General features: G+C 38.5%; 3 protein-coding genes across 3 annotated transcripts; 1 reads left to right on the top strand and 2 right to left on the bottom strand.

Annotated features, from left to right (window-relative positions):
- Nucleotides 1–1,465: 1,465 nt before the first annotated feature.
- LOC128679036 (dynein light chain 2, cytoplasmic) lies at nucleotides 1,466–3,015 on the bottom strand. Its single transcript, XM_053760982.2, has 3 exons — nucleotides 2,881–3,015; nucleotides 2,100–2,223; nucleotides 1,466–1,858 (listed from the first exon to the last, which is right to left on the bottom strand). The coding sequence occupies exons 2-3, from the start codon at nucleotides 2,205–2,207 to the stop codon at nucleotides 1,697–1,699; spliced, it is 270 nt and encodes an 89-aa protein (XP_053616957.1). The 5' UTR covers nucleotides 2,208–2,223; nucleotides 2,881–3,015; the 3' UTR covers nucleotides 1,466–1,696.
- A 571-nt stretch (nucleotides 3,016–3,586) lies between these two features.
- On the top strand, nucleotides 3,587–10,911 carry SF2 (Splicing factor 2). The gene is made up of 5 exons (XM_053760981.2): nucleotides 3,587–3,895; nucleotides 5,600–5,963; nucleotides 6,190–6,257; nucleotides 6,802–6,918; nucleotides 9,065–10,911. Exons 1-4 carry the CDS (start codon nucleotides 3,717–3,719, stop codon nucleotides 6,911–6,913), a joined length of 723 nt encoding a protein of 240 aa, XP_053616956.1. The 5' UTR covers nucleotides 3,587–3,716; the 3' UTR covers nucleotides 6,914–6,918; nucleotides 9,065–10,911.
- Nucleotides 10,901–14,571, bottom strand: Coq5 (Coenzyme Q5). Its single transcript, XM_053760980.2, has 7 exons — nucleotides 14,310–14,571; nucleotides 14,023–14,172; nucleotides 13,458–13,581; nucleotides 12,890–13,025; nucleotides 12,574–12,662; nucleotides 12,022–12,133; nucleotides 10,901–11,665 (listed from the first exon to the last, which is right to left on the bottom strand). The coding sequence occupies exons 1-7, from the start codon at nucleotides 14,488–14,490 to the stop codon at nucleotides 11,564–11,566; spliced, it is 894 nt and encodes a 297-aa protein (XP_053616955.1). The 5' UTR covers nucleotides 14,491–14,571; the 3' UTR covers nucleotides 10,901–11,563.
- Nucleotides 14,572–16,951: the final 2,380 nt, after the last annotated feature.

Here is a 16,951-nt window from a genome sequence, read left to right as displayed (position 1 = left end):
AGTAGTGTGCAAGTATTCGCCGCAGTAACGAGTGCAAGACGGACTTTAATAGACCTTTTCCATTCGTCTTCACTTCACTATTATGAGCGCTGAAGTCCTTTTGAAAAAGCCCGACTGTTGTCAGAACATGATATGAACATAGTTATCAGTAGTTGGTTGGTTGCGGTTTCGTATCAAAGGATATATTTTTGGGTGTTCTCACGATTTTGTTCATGATATATGCTTTGTGATATTTACCTAAGTACACCATAAAAAAAAAAGAAATTTTAATTAAGTGACAGATTCCCACACAGTCACATTAAGAATTTTTTATCGCAACATTTAGGAAATCTGTTTGGTTGAACTACATTTCTTAACACAATGTTATAGATTATAATGACGACCTCCGTGGCCTAATGGACATCATGCCGGACTGATACACTGGAGGTCCCGGGTACGATCCCCGGTCAAGTCAAGAAAACAACTCGTATGTAACGATTTGGTTAAAAATTGAACGAGTCCGCTCGGTCGCCCATGTACCTACATACCTGCTAACTAAATCTAATAACGTAAATACCTACTTAAGTAAACCTAAGTGGGTACGTTTCTAAAATTTGAAAATGACTCCTCTCGACCCGTGTCTAAAATCTACTATCATTGTCGTAAGTAAGAGTTGTATCCCCCTCCAAGATCCCCATGGCTTAGATGAGACAACTCAATGGCTTTAGTGGGATAGACGGGAGGGTCGTGTACCCTATATTGACTTAAGGCCTTCCTGACTTTCCTGCGTGTAGAAGTCCTTATCATATCCGTTCATCAAGATGGTTCTTTTCCTTGACCGCGACGTCCAAGAACACGAGCCAGCAAGAATATCAATTTACTAACATCAAAAGATAAACGACCTTCCATACATTTTCTTCTCCATTTAATTTTCTTCAGCATTAAGTAGGTACCTATTGTCAGATACCCCATGTCGTCCTTGACCAAAGTGCGCAGTAGGTATATAGACGACATATACCCCATCAGTTCACGGCGTGTGTTGTGACTCGTAAGTAGGTCTATCGTGCTCTAGCTAATTCAATTACGAATACCTATGACGTGGTAAGAAATGAACGCACTAGCACGCGCAGAACTTTGTAGGTATGTGGCGTGTTCGTGCTGGCGCGCAATAAGAATTTATTGAAGTGGCGGCAGATCTGACCTTACTAAACAGATTTCCATGGATTTTGTTCCTTAGATAAAACATCCGTATTGGTGTAATTTGCTTATGGCAGGTCAACATTGTATGTTTAAAAGTCCGACTGGGAACTGTAGCTACGAAATAAAAGCCAAGTAATTGGTTCGTAAGAAAGTTTAATAATAATATGTAATAGAAGTATTGAAAATATCTGTGAATGTATTAACAAAGAAAATTAAACAAACGATTTAGATAAGTACAATATAGCTCATGCTATGCTAGGTAAATCTAGGAATAAAACTCTACGCATTACAACTAAAATTTGTTTAATATAAATACACTAGATGTGAATGTTGTACAGAGTTTTGACTTAATGGAATCTTAGCTAACATAGTACGAACAGTGCGGAGTGTCAGCGCACAGAATGACCAGCATTTGATAATAAGGGCTTCACTTCACTGCCTCGGAGCGGGAGAGTCCGGAATGTACCGCTCGGGAACTGTCCGTAACAACTAAAAATTTAGAGAGCGAGGGGCGGAGCTAGCCGCTCTTGAACAGCAGGATTGCCACTTGGCCGAGGTAGAAGTAGATGAAGTGGCGCGTCTCGTGCGTCACGTACGACCCGAAGTTGCGGCCCACGATGCAGTGCCACGTCGGGTTGTACTTCTTGTCGAACTCCTTCTTGATGAAGGCAGCAATGTCCTGCAATTAAATATTGTTTTATTTAGGTACCCAAATAACCAATAATTATACAAAGTAAAGCTTAATAGGCACAAAGTAGTTTTGGAGTGAAGGATGTCAATTTCAAACAGAATTGATAGCTAATAGAACAGAACAGCTGACAAAAATGACAGCTAGCACATTACTCGCTAATTTGTTTCCAATATAATCAGATCACTTTTTATAACCTGTGAATATTATTAAGTTAATAAGAATAGTTTACCTTTTCTATGTTGAACTTCTCGAGGGCTTGCGTTGCGCAGTCCACAGCATCCTGCTGCATCTCCTCGCTCATGTCAGCATTCTTGATCACCGCCTTGCGGTCACACATCTTGTCTGCTTTATTTCTGAAAACATCAACCAATCATATTACAATCAAGAGCCACTTACAAAGTTATCATTTCAATATGGGTATTTTACTAGGATTAGATGATAAGGGATGTTTGCACTACGATAACCGAGGCGTGAAAGGTTGCATGCGTAAAAACATTCGAGTCTTCCCATACATCATTGATTGTTTATATTCAATATGCGACGCTAAAAATAACCTCCAGTAAAGGTCAGCGTAGATTTCTCCAGCGCGCCCTTTATGAAATCCATTTAGAGCACAAATTACCAATTTCCTACATAGGACTGTAAAATACCTAGTCTCCGGAGCAGACTGAGTTATTTTTTTAGTACAAATTCGGACAGTAGCAGTCGCAGAAAGGCCCGTCATCAAAAATATAAAGAGAAACGCTAAGAACTCGCGGATAATTTCATGAAACACCCCAAAAAGATAAAACTAATCCATCATCCCGTAGGTTATCGCTATGGAAACGTGAAATGATAATCAATAGAGCCATTTACTGCACATTATGAGGAATACAATACAAATTTATGAGGCCGCCTTTGGAGATTCGTACACCATTTTGCGAATTTTGCAAAAACGAGAAAAACTTTCACAAATTCACAAAAGCAATACTTCTTTAATAAATTAAACACATTTAAAAGAAAATACTCACTTCGCTTCAAGTTAAATGAACAAAATTCACGTAAAGATTTTGATACCGGAGATTCTTGACTACTTTCTAGAGGATTCTTTCACAAGCTTCTTTCAGCAAAACTGTCTTCAATATGCGGTAGAGGGCGTTCTAAATTCAAATGTTGAAAAAAAGTAAAGATGTGTTCTGGTTTTGTCATTTTCACGGCCAGTACTTTTCAAATCACGTGGAGTTTTATAAAAATGAAATAAATTTTTGTTAGTTTCTAATTTGGCTTAAATTGACATTAATTATGTGCTTGTTGCAAGAATGTTTTTATATAGCTGTGGCTTGTTGCCTGATAATCAGAAAAGGATTTAAAATTCTGTTCTTTACTTAATTAAAAAATATCCATCAATGAACGCAATTTTTCCAAAGTCTATGATTTATTTTCATTTCGAAATCGATATAAAATAGTAAGGCATGTCTTAATCAATACTCAATCCTGTTTTTATATCAGTTGATCAATCAAAGAAACAACAATTTCGTAATTATAGAATGCTTTTTTCGATTTTTAATTGCACATCACATCATCACATCGCATATCACCAGCCACCATCACCACCACAGAAACTTTTCATCGAATGTTTTGAAACCAGACTCGAATGAATCGACTCGATTACCTTACCATGTCCATAAACTGTAGACTAATATAGAAGTTTCCTTTTCCGGCGCATAATGTCAGTCACATTCACAGTCAGTCAGTCGCCATATTTGATTAGTAGTTGGTTGTTAATAAAAAGTGCCGGAGGGAATGACCGCATAAAAGTGTGAAATAAGGATTAACTTTTCATTTCAAACACTATTTAATAATCACAATGTCGGGTGGAAGTGGCGGTAACAGAAATGAGTGCAGAATTTATGTCGGTAATTTGCCCCCGGACATCAGGACAAAGGACATCCAAGACTTGTTTTACAAATTTGGTAAAGTTACATTCGTGGACTTAAAAAATAGGAAGGGGCCTCCTTTTGCCTTCGTCGAATTCGAGGATCCCAGGTGAGTAGACTTGTGATTTGTAATATATTGCATAGATATCATGGTGGTTATCCACGCATAATGTTTTAAACTGCGTTGGTTTTCCTTCATTAAGTAGGTAGGCGTCGATTTGATAAGCAGTCTCGCATACCAACATTTATGTCCTAATAGTAGGTAATTATTAATATTTCTAATTTTTAGACACCAGCTTTTTTTTATGTTAGCTGTATAACTATTGGCTATAGAATATATACCCTGTAGGTTGCACTAGCTTCATAGCTATACAACAAAACAGTTGCATTAGAATCCATCCAGTAGTTCGGAAGATTTGTGTGTACAGACACATAAACAGTCAAGACATTAAAAAAAAATCTTATTTCATTACTCTTTCTTCACCATCCTAAATGTATTGATTTAATAATTTAGTTTGATGGAAATAAAAAAGATTAAGACTGATATTTAGTACAATGTAAAAATGCTAATTAGTATGCTGTACCAACATGTTGCAAGTTTCACTGTAGAGGTCAGAAGCAACATTTTACATTACCCAATTTGTACAAGGTTGTTTGAGCTGATTCCAATTGAACACAATTTTTTTAAAATGATGTTTGAATGTAATATATAAAGTAATACATATTTTGATAGCTTTACTTTTTAGATGCTTTTCAGAAGTAATGTAAAGTTAATAGTACAGTGAACCACATGTTCAGATCATGCGGCATTATGCAGTGAATGTTGCCCAATTTTCATGGATTCTGGATGGGTCAATGTACATTTAACTGGATCTAATATACTTAAATGAAGGCACATTGCATATTACCTACCTGTCAGCTACTCACGATAGCCAGCTGCCACATTACAATTGCTGATAACAGAGATATTTCAATTAATAATGCTATTAGCAAACATCTCTCTAGTCTGTATAAAATCATTAACTGTTAAAGATTAAGAGTAGAGAGATTATGACTTAACATTCACTGAAGTTTGATAGATCCTTATGCCGCATCTTTCTGTCTGTTTGGAATAAACTCAAAAATAGTATATGGATAGTGTAATTCAAGAGGAAGTTTTATTGAGTGATGCTAGGATGGGCCTGTAGTTAGATATAACGAGATATTACCCAACCAGTCGTACAAACATTGAAAGGTATATTAATACTGATAAACACAGTATATTGATAAGAATTGGCTGCATATGTCTGTTTATCATTGTCTATGGCTGTGTGCTATGTGTGTGGGTATTTAGCACAGAGTAATTAAAACATTTAGAATTAGCTAGGTATGTTCACAGACATGTACTATACATGTAAATTCCTCATGGAAATGTCATATTAGTATATCTATCTAGTCAGTTTACTAATGTAAAAAAATACAATGTTAGGTATTGGTAGTTTTAGTGGACATCTTTTGTGGGATGGACTCTAAATGGTATTTTATATTCCTTACTAGTTAGCTGTTGCCCGCAGCTCCGCCCACAGGTGTTTGTTTGGCCTCAGGTCATTAACTATATCTATTCCACATTTAATTTATAGTGGTGCAGCAGATTAACTGTAATAGTATGTGACAGACAAATTTTAAATTATTCAACTTAGGATGATTGATTTTAAGGCATACACCACCGCTTACTGATGTCAAAAATCTACCTAAAGCTACTGGCAAGACTAGACTCATGTATATTATTAATATGTATAATTATGAATTCAAATATTAATCTCCCCTTTGACAGAGATGCTGATGACGCCGTCCGTGCCCGAGACGGGTATGATTACGACGGATACAGACTCCGTGTGGAGTTCCCGCGGGGGGGCGGGGGCGGAGGCGCGCGGGGAGGGCGTGGCGGACCCGAGAGGTTCGGCAACCGGGCCGCGACACGAGGTCCACCCGCCAGGAGATCTGAATATAGGGTTCTAGTGACTGGACTACCGCCCTCCGGCTCCTGGCAAGACCTGAAGGACCACATGAGGGAGGCGGGAGACGTCTGCTTCGCAGATACGTTCAAAGACGGCACTGGGGTAGTGGAGTTTTTGAGGCATGAGGACATGAAATATGCTGTTAAGAAACTGGATGATTCACGGTTTAGAAGTCATGAGGTTGGTTTGGATTTGTTTAGTTTAGAAAATGTATTTTTTATTGTATTGTTGGGCAAGTACTCCCTTTTACTTCGCCGGAATTAAGTATTTTAATTGATAATATATCAAGTACTTTATGATTGATTACTAATGTCGAATATTACTATATTAATTGCATAACATTAAAAAAAATGGTAAGCCCTGGCTTAGTCATCTGAAACTAACAAGCATTGTGTGTTGTCCACAGGGTGAAGTTTCCTATATTCGCGTGAAGGAAGATTACGGTGGCGGTGGCGGCGGCGGCGGTGGCGATAGGTAACACTCATTTTTATTATTAATTAACCACGGATTTGCTTGACATGGAGTTTGAATTCCATATAAAGCGTAATATATATGTGTCAGATTAATAATAATAAGTAGTAAATTCAACAGAATTTTTGAATGTCAGTCTTTAACTACACGCATACCAAATTTCATCAAAATCGGAATCAAAGTCAAGATTCGCATTTATAATGTTAGTATGGATGTACTTTCTGCTCCAGAACATTACAGATATGGTACGTTAGCCATTATAAAGGACATCATCGACGCCTTAAGTAGAGGAGTATAGACAGTCACCATGGCCGAAATCGGTCTGGGTATGTATAAGGATGTATATTCCTTTGGAAACTGAGAAATACGTATACCATTATTATAAAGAGGTAAGCGTTTGTGTGTTTGTATGTTTGAGGCGGGTAATATCCGAAACTACCGAACCGATTTCAAAAATTCTTTCACCATTACATTATCCAAGATTGCTATAGGCTATATTTTAGCCCCGGGCAACATGTAGTATAGATGAAGGTGTCCGTGCCCGCAGCTCCCGGCGCTCGCGCTCGTACTCCCCGCGCCGCCGCGGCTCCCCGACCTACTCGCCCGTGCGCCGCTCCTACTCGCGCTCGCGCTCGCGCTCGCGCTCCGTCAACTACTGAACAAGGTCAGTCACGCTCACTACTTCTCTTGTCTTTGTCTCTACACTAGCTTGTCGTCCATTCGGAATCACTTGTCGTGCAATCTGAGGGCGAAGTGTGATTTTGCATTTCACGTGTCACTATCAAGTCGATTCGAAGTGATTGATCACATAGCGGTGTGCTTGGCATTGCGTCACAATGGCGCAATGTGATCTGTTAGACTGCCAATCGATTTGATAGTCAGACGTGAGTAACAAAATCGCACAACAATTTTCGACCAGTATCATGTGCTTATGGATCAGTCGTTAGCCTCGTTCAGGTCCGCCATAGCTCAGGAAGTGGGACAGTTGTTGACAGACCTGTTGTGTCTAACAACAGGTAGATTAGAAAAATGGTCCCCGGGGCTAAATCCAGACTGGATTAAGTCCCCCCATACTTGTTGGTCACATGATTTTAAATGTCAGCTGTAGTAAACAGGCGCCAACTACTTGCACATTGATGAGTCCAGCTTATAGAGTCAGAAATAAAAGAAGTTTAGTATCAGGCATACAGAAAGTTACACACTTCATTAGCTAGTTGAAACCTGTAGCTTTGACTCTTGTTTCCCTGTCACTTATAGAAATATGGTAACTTTTGTACACTAGTTAGCGTATGATAGCTATGTAAACGAAACAGATAAAGTAAAATAGCCATTGTCTTATTTCCGCATGCTTGAATTTTTTTTTTGTTATCTTGTACTTCATCATCATTGTCAGCCTACCCTTATCCCACTTTATATGGGATTGGTACACCAGTACACCACGTCAGTCTCCTTCACTTATCCTTGTATTATCCATATTACTTATTTACCACCAATTTTTTTTAACCTCAAACATTATGTGATGACTTCGAATAACAATGAACTAAAACAATAGCAATTTATATAATTAGTATTCGCATTTCAAGTGTTGTTAAACAATTGTCAACGTCATTTATTCAATTAGCATTTATACAACCCGCGTCATTGACGCTACAAGCTGTGCCATTAATGCTTTTCAATGTGGACACTGTTTCAAAATGGCGGCGCTAGGAGCAATATTAATAATTAAAATAGAGGAAACAAATTGTTATTGACACACATCTTGAAATTTTTTATTGCTATAACATTGAATTGACCATCTCTATGAATAATGTTGTCTATATTTTTTAATAAATTCGGGATTTTTTGACAAAATTTTGCAAGCCTTCTTTGTCGTTGTTGTGCGAGTAGGTAGGTATGTAACTAACCATTTTTGGAAGCAGGACTTGAGCGCTAGAAGCGAGATGTCTCGGTATTCAGGACTGAAGAAGGATCAGGAATTGGATTTGCTAACCATTGGCACCTGGATCCGTCGAGGTTGCTAAAATACCTGCAGGTTTATTCATAGAAAATAATCTTTCTAAAGCTATTTCATCCATACAAAAGTTTTAGAAAACAGTTATTTTTTATGAGTAAAAGTATACCGCGTCGATCCTAAGGCAGTAATTTAGATATTTTTGTGGATGGGGCAGCCACTCGGTCCTCCTTATTTGCCAAATCTTGGGCCTTTTTGGAAATCTTGATCTCTCCGATTTTAAATAATGTTTTGTTTAACATAGAAAGCACATGTATTGCATATAAATTAAATATCTTTATCACAGTTGCTAATTGTGGGATCGGCGCCTAATAATAATTTTCCATTGTCCATTACTTATTTATTATTTCATTACCTTTAAGAAAGGCCTACTGTCTACTACTTTTTTATTATATAAACAATCTTACCATGTGTTTTTATGATTTTACAAATAAATGTTTTTATTAGATTTATTTTCAACAAAATTGAACAAGTACTATATAGAGATTGTATTCATGTTAGGACTCGTAAGAAAAAACTGATCTTAGGTGGACAATAAGCCTTATGATTGAATTGAGTGATCTTCTATACTACTTCAATTTAATATACTTAATTTCCAGTGCATAAGTATAATACTACCCACGGCTTCTTTCGAATGTCTTTTATTTTAAAAATATCTTTGTATTTGAAGATAATGAAGATCATTTAAGTCAGTAAATTTTTGTTCCTTTTTTCATCGTTTTTTTTTTATCGGGGATACATGTCGGGTTTGCGGGTGGGTCGGTGTAGAGTTGATACTGAAGACAGTTATTATCGACAGCTGGCGGCGCGACGCGGCGGCGGCGGCGACTCTACGCTAAGATCATCATGTTTAGGTTAAGATGTAGCGAGGACTAGTGATGGGCCCACGATAATATTTCCATATCGATTGTGTTTTTATTGCAAACCAACGGCCAAATGTCGTTTCGATAAGTTATGGCTTGTAACGTTAATTTTATAGATAATTATGGATCTGCAATGAAATTCATTCGGAAAACTTTTCATGAATTTTGGAAGTCTTATGATGACCCATTACTAGCGAGGACGCTCCGAGGATTAATTATGTTTTTCAGACTAAAACGCGATAATGTTAGCAGATAATTACCATTATTACTAAAAATAAATTGTTAAAACGACAAAACTATTAAATCAAAAATCACGAAAAAAGCTAATGCTGCAATAAAAATCTTTCAGAATATTTAATTTGTCAGCCCTATTTGAGCAGTTTTACAGTTTCTTAAATTGTGTGCGATCTTATCCCCCTTACCCAAACACAATTTTATATGACTTCTCATTTCTGTTGTATAAGTTTGTCTCACTCAAAAAAGCGTTGGCATTTTTCGCATCATAATGATCCCCGGAGCGGCCGACGTGCCCTCTATAATTATAATTGACGACATGAATAATATACCTTATGATTAAAAACGTTTTCTTTTGTTTCATCCACTGTGGATTGGATCTCGTTGGATGTGCTTGGCTGGAGGTGTGAGCAGGAAATAGGATCGCGTGTTAGAGTCGGATCGGATCGCTGTAGGACGCGCGCACTCATGGATCATGGATCTCGGATTTTTGGAGATGGAAATCGGATTTCGGATCGTACCTATGGATTCTATCTAGCATGGACGGAGGACCGCCTCTCGCGTTTAAGGAATTAATCTTTTTTACTGGATTTTCGGAGGACTTCCCGCAGGATCACGGATCTTTGGGTATGATTTTGAAATTTTTGCAAATAACTTATGTTGAGTGCACGCTCGGTACAGAGTAATGTTTGGATCCTTAACTCACACTTGTTTTGCTTCTCGATGTCTGTAGGACACGCGGTGGTCTGCGGGCGGGTCGTGGCTGGGGTTCGAGCGATGTGTTCAGAGCATGTTGATGGTCTCGATAAGGTGATGTCACTGTGTACCCCAAACCTCGTATGAATTCGTTCATTTGAAACCACAATAAATCATTGACATGTTACCTATTTTTGTAAAAAATCAAATTCAAAGACGAGTTTCTAAAATTACAAAACCTACACGGAAAGCATCATTCATGCCAGAAGTAATCTCGGAATTGCGGACCTATTTATACGTCACACAATCATAGCCCTAAATGAGAATTGGGGTATACAGTCACCCCAAGCGTGTTCGATCAAAAAAATCCAGATGTGATGTTATATAAAATTTGCAAATTATTCCTTACCAGACTGCTGAACTGCATCTATCCATTTATTTGCTTTTAACCTCAATTATTTAGTTTACGATAAATGAATTTAGATAAAATTTCAAATGCCCTGAACATGTCCGCAAACAACTTCGATTTCCTCCGCCCCTGGTCTCCGCGAAGAAGTTAGCTTCTGCTCATCATTAGATACCTAACATAAAAAAATAATGTCATAATATAGCATGCTTTTATGAGCTTTTGATACGCGACACGAAGAAGTAAGAGTGAGTGAATGGAAGTTTATTTGCCGTGTCCATGAATTTGATGTGAACGAGTAATTCGAAGTAGACTCAAATTGATTCACAAATGTTGTATGCCAAATGTATGTCATAGTTTTAATGGAAATGTAATTAGGTAGGCACTGGATTTGCATTCCAAAGACCAACACAGTTTGATGGACTAATAAATTCACTGAAATAAAAACATTTTTATTTATTACATACATACGTATCCTAATATTAATGCAGACGTCCACTCCCGCTTTGCATTGATCCACAAACTACATTGACTAGAAAGTCATTTTACTTGCAGGCTAATCGCCAAACCTAATACTATGCCCGGTACCGAGTCTGCGTCACGAAAGAAGTCAGAGGCTGATCCGGGGCAATACGTTTTCATGGCGCAGACTCTAGGCGTCGATATCGTTACGAAAATTGTCAATATAAAATATAAAAAAATATTATCGTACTTATCAAGGAAAGGACGTCTGCCTATCACAAGATCCCAATACTTATCCTAGAAATCCCCTTAAACGAGCCCCTGTGAAGGAATTGTCCAACTATCCCCTTCGAATATATATTAGAATGGTTTGTTCCAGAAATCCCCTTTACTATTAATTTTTTAATTAGTCTAAAATAAATACCCAATGTTTCAATTTTTAAATTTGAATATCAAACGTATTTCCTTCTTCGTAATTTATGCGAACGTGATCTATGAACAAACGTTAAAAAAATCCAAAAGGGGTTTCCTGGGACAGTCCTTTTTAATTGAACGCAAATGCGATAAATCGCTTCGCACGGGATCGTCTGAGGGGGGACCTCCGGAGTAAGCAGTTTCCAACAACAAGATCACACAACTATATCTTGAACCCGGAGTGAATCGCGCACGTGCCGAACGTGAGGTTCTCATACGTCACCTGTCTGAAGCCCGCGTCCTCGATCATCGACTTGAACTTCTCCTGGAATGGTAAAGTTGGTAAGTCAAACAGTTTTTACATACCTACTACTACTACATTATATTACACAAAACAAATATACTTTTATTTTGTAATCATTTGCAATTACAAACAAGAAAATTAAATGGCAGTTAGTAATCATTAAAACTTTGTCCAAGTCCCCACCACCATGATAACTAATATTATAAAAGTGAAAGTACTAAAATTACTTTTTATCCCAGAAGTACGAGATTCCCGCAGGATTTGGTCCAAGTCTGATAGTAAGTAGACGGCGCTACAGTGATGAAAACCAACGAATGTGAAACCACATAACACGGCTAGAGATACGCAAATGTCAACAAATAGCGAACTTTCCTCACCTGGTTGGGGAACTGCCTGATGCTCTCCACCAAATATTGGTAAGGTTTCCACTGCCCCGCGATCAGTTGACCCAGAACTGGGATCATTTGGAACGAGTATTGATCGTAAATCCTGGAAAATATAGGTTTTTGGTTTTCAAGATTTGTGAAAATAATAAGACATACAGGCGAGTAAAATTTTCGCTACGATAATAGTCGAAAGATGTGATAAAAGACAAATTTACACAAAATAACCCCAGATTATTTTTTTTATACTACGCGATGACCACAAGTCAATTACAGGTTCCCGCCGATAGTAACATGGTATACGTTTCAATGTCTCAGGCACTGTGCAACGCATTTAAACCTAGCGACAAACACTATAAAACACTGTATTTAATTATTAAAGAATTGCCTTGCCTTCGAGCTTGATAGTCTCACTATCAATACGATACTTAAAAATAAACTGGCGTAGAAACCATCAAGGCGCAATATTATCGATATATTCAGCTAGGATATCGAAACTATGTGAATTTCAAGATCATCTATCGATAGTTCGTCATGCCTATTTACCACTGCAAGGTGTCGTTGGGCAAATGGCTGAACTCCAGGCACAGGAAGCGGCCGCCCGGCGACAGCACGCGGTACGCTTCTTCTAGAACCTGTACGATAATTAATCTCATCACAAAATTATTTAATTGAACTGTTACTGAATAATATTTAATGGACTATTTAATAACTCATTTGGCAATCGACCTTAGTTCACGAATTATGTCTATTCCAAATTATATCAAAATCGCCTCAGCGGTTAAACAGCGAATTCTTATATCTATATGATGGATTGTTTATGAATTTGAGATTTCATCGTCACTGTCGTGAGCCTACTGACCTTATCTACATGTGTACAGTTCCTAATGCCGAATGCTATGGTGTAGGCAGTGAAGCTGTCACTGGGCAGAGACAACTGCTCGGCGTCCCCGCAGACCCACTCGATGTCCACCCCGCCATCTGCTGTGTAGCCCTGCCTGAAAAATTAAGTTCCTTGCATATTATGCGTAGTAGGTTGCACAATGAACATTTCGCCCCTCGACCATAGTTGGCGCTACATAACGTGGCTAAGAATCATGCCCCATTGTTCAGTGGCACGCACATCAGCGACAAAACCTATAGTATACAACGTGCTGCGTCATCGCAACATGAGTGGAATTAGAACTATGCCCCATTTCTGAGTCGTAAGAAAACAAACATAGCCTAGGCAGCTGATTGGCAACAACAGCATTCCCAAAGAGTATTACGTCAGGCTGGCGGCCGCTTGGAAAATCTTATATGAATCTTGAAAAATTTAAGATTAGTTTTTACACTGACCCCGAGCTTCACGGCGTCACAGCTCCGGAACGCAACAAGTGGAGATGAAAAAGAGAGAGACAAATAGTCAAGTGTGATTTGTCCATACTGACTTGATAGCCCGCTGCTTGCCGACGTCCAGCATGGCCTGATTGATGTCGCACACCGTGACGGCGCTGCGCCGCGCGGATGGACCCAGGTTGCGCAGGTAGTTGAGATAGCGGAATGTTATGTCACCTGCCACAAAATATCATAACTTTTAACAGGCTCTTACTATACTTAATACTAGATGTTGCCCGGGGCTTTGCTCCCGTGGGAATTTTGAAATAAAATATAGCCTGTAGCAATCTTGAATAATGTACAAATGGTGAAATAATTTTTGAAATCGGTTCAGTAGTTTCGATGATTAACCTCCTCAAAGATACAAAGTCACTAGATAATATTGTAAAAAAGGAGTAGGTACTAACCTCGTGAGCCTCCACTATAGTATATTATAATGTTAGGTATCATTCACAATTAGCCTGTTGGTCCGATGACTTTGTTTGGGTCACGGGAAAGTGCACAGTGTGCACAGGACCGTAGGAAGAGCGAACAAAGGGAGGCCCATACCTAGCAGTGGGTCGATATAGGCTGAAAATTATGATGAAATAAATTAAACTAGCTGGATGTAAAAAGTACCTGTGCCGCCAGCCATGTCCAGCAGTTTGGTGCCGTGTGTGGGCGCGAGCCGCTGCATGAAGATGTCCTTCCAGAGGCGGTGGATCCCAAATGACATCGCGTCGTTCATTATGTCATATTTCGCAGCCACAGTCTCGAACACTTCATGTACTGCGGAAGAGAGTTAGAAGGTAGGTAGTTATAGGAATTACTAAAGCCACAAAATTATTTACAGGACAAATCCGTTGATCCTGGCAGAAGCGGACGGGAAAACTAGATATCAAGGATTAGGATAAAAATAATCTCACCTTTTTTAGATTTTTCTTGTTCATCAACAGTTTCGAATCCAAAGTGGGTTTGTTTTCTAGTTCCAGCATTTTGTTCCTTTTGCGAAGTCTCAGTACTGAGCGCACGGGCTCTGCTCGCCTGGTGTATAGGTTTTTTTGTACTATTCAATAAATTTAGAAAACTTCGCCTTAACGACATCATTGAAATTAAATCTTTTTGGACAATTTGAAATTCGTTCGTAGTCTTTGTTTTATAGGTTAGGACAGTGTTGCCAACTGCTAGCTGTATCAAGTTGCTAGATAATAGAGAGTATTACTGCACATACATCCCGCCAGAGTACAACACTGTATGTTAGGTACACAAACGGCGCCTTTTGCTATGTCGACTAAAACGTTTATTTTAGAGAACTTTATTAATCCCTTCATTATGTAAGCATTCGTTTGTGAAAATATACAACAATTTAGCATATTCGGGCGCCGATATATTAGGAAAATTCGTTTTCCATAAGATAATCAAACTTCGAAAACTATGGGATACGCCTCACGCTGTAAAATTGACCATATTTTAATAAGTCTTCACACGTGAAGACTTATTAAAATATGGACTTCATACAGGTAAGATCTTCAGTCAAAATCAAGTTTATATCAGTTTATGACCACAGTTGACCAAATAATGCAGGACATAACCTAAAATAGTGTTATTATTTTCAGGATAATCCACTAAATCTTCCTTTTTCTTTATTTTACCAAAAATATCTTCTACGCAATCTACGTATTTTTGGTCGTAAATCTGCAACAATATTGAAAATTTGCGCTTTTTGGTCTCTCCTTTGGCAGTATTTGTGTACCTTAGTTGTACCAGTAGCGCTATCTGCGCTGAGTTTTGCGTAATATTTGAAAAAGTTTCTATATCAAATATTATATTACGTAGATAGTTGCGATAAATGTATGTAAATTATCAATAAATACAAAAATGAATATAATCGTTGTTCGTTGTTAATCGTTAAGATTAATATTTTTGAAAAAGTTATTTTTATTATACAAGGTGTTTGGTCAATGCCGTGACAAGCCCATACCCCGAAGGTCATATAAGTTGTATGGTGATGAAAAAAAAATTATATCTTGTAATATTTTTTTTCATACAAAAATAAAATAAAAAAAATAATTATTTTTCTGTAGTTACATCCCTAATTCTAGAAAAGGACAGCAATACATGGTGTATTGCCGTCCTACTTGAACAATTCAAACTTGTGCCTCAAAATGTTTCGAAAACATACCTTATTTTCATACCTTAATTTGAATACGCCGCCTTTGATGAAACCGCGCACGCGAGCGCGCGCCGCCCCGATATCGGCGGACGACGCGACCTTGACACTACATACTTTTTACTGAACACTTTCAGTAAGTACTAATCTTCAACACATTCGTCCTAGATTTAATAATAAATCACAACATTTAAATATGCCGCCTTTAATGAAGCCGCGCACGAGAGCACGCGGGGGCGCACGCTCCCCCGATATCGACGGACGACGCGACCTTGACACTACACACTTTTTATTGGAAACTTTCAATACTAATCTTCAACACATTCGTCCTAGATTTAATAATAAATCATAACATTTAAATATGCCGCCTTTAATGAAGCCGCGCACGAGAGCACGCGGGGGCGCACGCTCCCCCGATATCGACGGACGACGCGACCTTGACACTACACACTTTTTATTGGAAACTTTCAATACTAATCTTCAACACATTCGTCCTAGATTTAATAATAAATCACAACATTTAAATATGCCGCCTTTAATGAAGCCGCGCACGAGAGCACGCGGGGGCGCACGCTCCCCCGATATCGACGGACGACGCGACCTTGACACTACACACTTTTTATTGGAAACTTTCAATACTAATCTTCAACACATTCGTCCTAGATTTAATAATAAATCATAACATTTAAATATGCCGCCTTTAATGAAGCCGCGCACGAGAGCACGCGGGGGCGCACGCTCCCCCGATATCGACGGACGACGCGACCTTGACACTACACACTTTTTATTGGAAACTTTCAATACTAATCTTCAACACATTCGTCCTAGATTTAATAATAAATCACAACACTTAAATATGTCGCCTTTGAAGAAACCGCGCGCACTACACAATTTTTAATAAACACTTTCAATACTATCTTCAACACATTCGTCCTAGTAAAATTACAACACAACCAAGACATTTTGCGTAGACCGGCAAATTTCAAATATCCGACTATGCCGTTCACCACGACGAGCGGCTGATAGGTCACCGTCATATGTTCCAACAAACATACAAACATTATCATAATCTACTACACTACGTACACTACTAATTAGTGTAAAAAAACAAAACAAAGTCTGTTTCGACACGACGACAATTTAAATCACGTCATAACACGTCGGCGTTTCTCAATCGACTAATGAAGGGTAACTACTTCCGGCAGTCCAGGATTCCAAAATGTCTGTCCGCCTAGTACCCGTTTAGAGTTCCTCGTGCTAAATGTGAAAGAACCATAGATTTGTGTTTCTTCCTCAGCCGCGTCAGAGTCCACTTGCCTACTTTTTCTTCTACTCTTCGCACTGTATGTTGTTAGACCATCATTGCTAAAACCACTTTTCGAGATTACTCTAAAATGC

The sequence above is a fragment of the Plodia interpunctella genome, chromosome 21, assembly GCF_027563975.2.
Source record: "Plodia interpunctella isolate USDA-ARS_2022_Savannah chromosome 21, ilPloInte3.2, whole genome shotgun sequence".
In the NCBI taxonomy this organism is placed as follows: domain Eukaryota; kingdom Metazoa; phylum Arthropoda; class Insecta; order Lepidoptera; family Pyralidae; genus Plodia; species Plodia interpunctella.
Note: the sequence above shows the minus strand (reverse complement) of the source record. Positions and strands in the feature narration are given on the sequence as shown.

What these genes read in the sequence shown, in the direction of transcription:
- LOC128679036 (XM_053760982.2), bottom strand. Translation starts at nt 2,207, where the DNA reads ATGTGTGACCGCAAGGCGGTGATCAAGAATGCTGACATGAGCGAGGAG. An exon ending in AGAAGTTCAACATAGAAAAG is followed by an intron (nt 1,859 to 2,099) that starts GTAAACTATTCT and finishes ATTTAATTGCAG; the next exon opens with GACATTGCTGCCTTCATCAA.
- SF2 (XM_053760981.2), top strand. Translation starts at nt 3,717, where the DNA reads ATGTCGGGTGGAAGTGGCGGTAACAGAAATGAGTGCAGAATTTATGTC. An exon ending in CACGGTTTAGAAGTCATGAG is followed by an intron (nt 5,964 to 6,189) that starts GTTGGTTTGGAT and finishes TGTTGTCCACAG; the next exon opens with GGTGAAGTTTCCTATATTCG. An exon ending in GGCGGCGGCGGTGGCGATAG is followed by an intron (nt 6,258 to 6,801) that starts GTAACACTCATT and finishes CCGTGCCCGCAG; the next exon opens with CTCCCGGCGCTCGCGCTCGT.
- Coq5 (XM_053760980.2), bottom strand. Translation starts at nt 14,490, where the DNA reads ATGATGTCGTTAAGGCGAAGTTTTCTAAATTTATTGAATAGTACAAAA. An exon ending in ACAAGAAAAATCTAAAAAAG is followed by an intron (nt 14,173 to 14,309) that starts GTGAGATTATTT and finishes TCTCTTCCGCAG; the next exon opens with TACATGAAGTGTTCGAGACT. An exon ending in TCAGGCAGTTCCCCAACCAG is followed by an intron (nt 11,666 to 12,021) that starts GTGAGGAAAGTT and finishes TTACCATTCCAG; the next exon opens with GAGAAGTTCAAGTCGATGAT.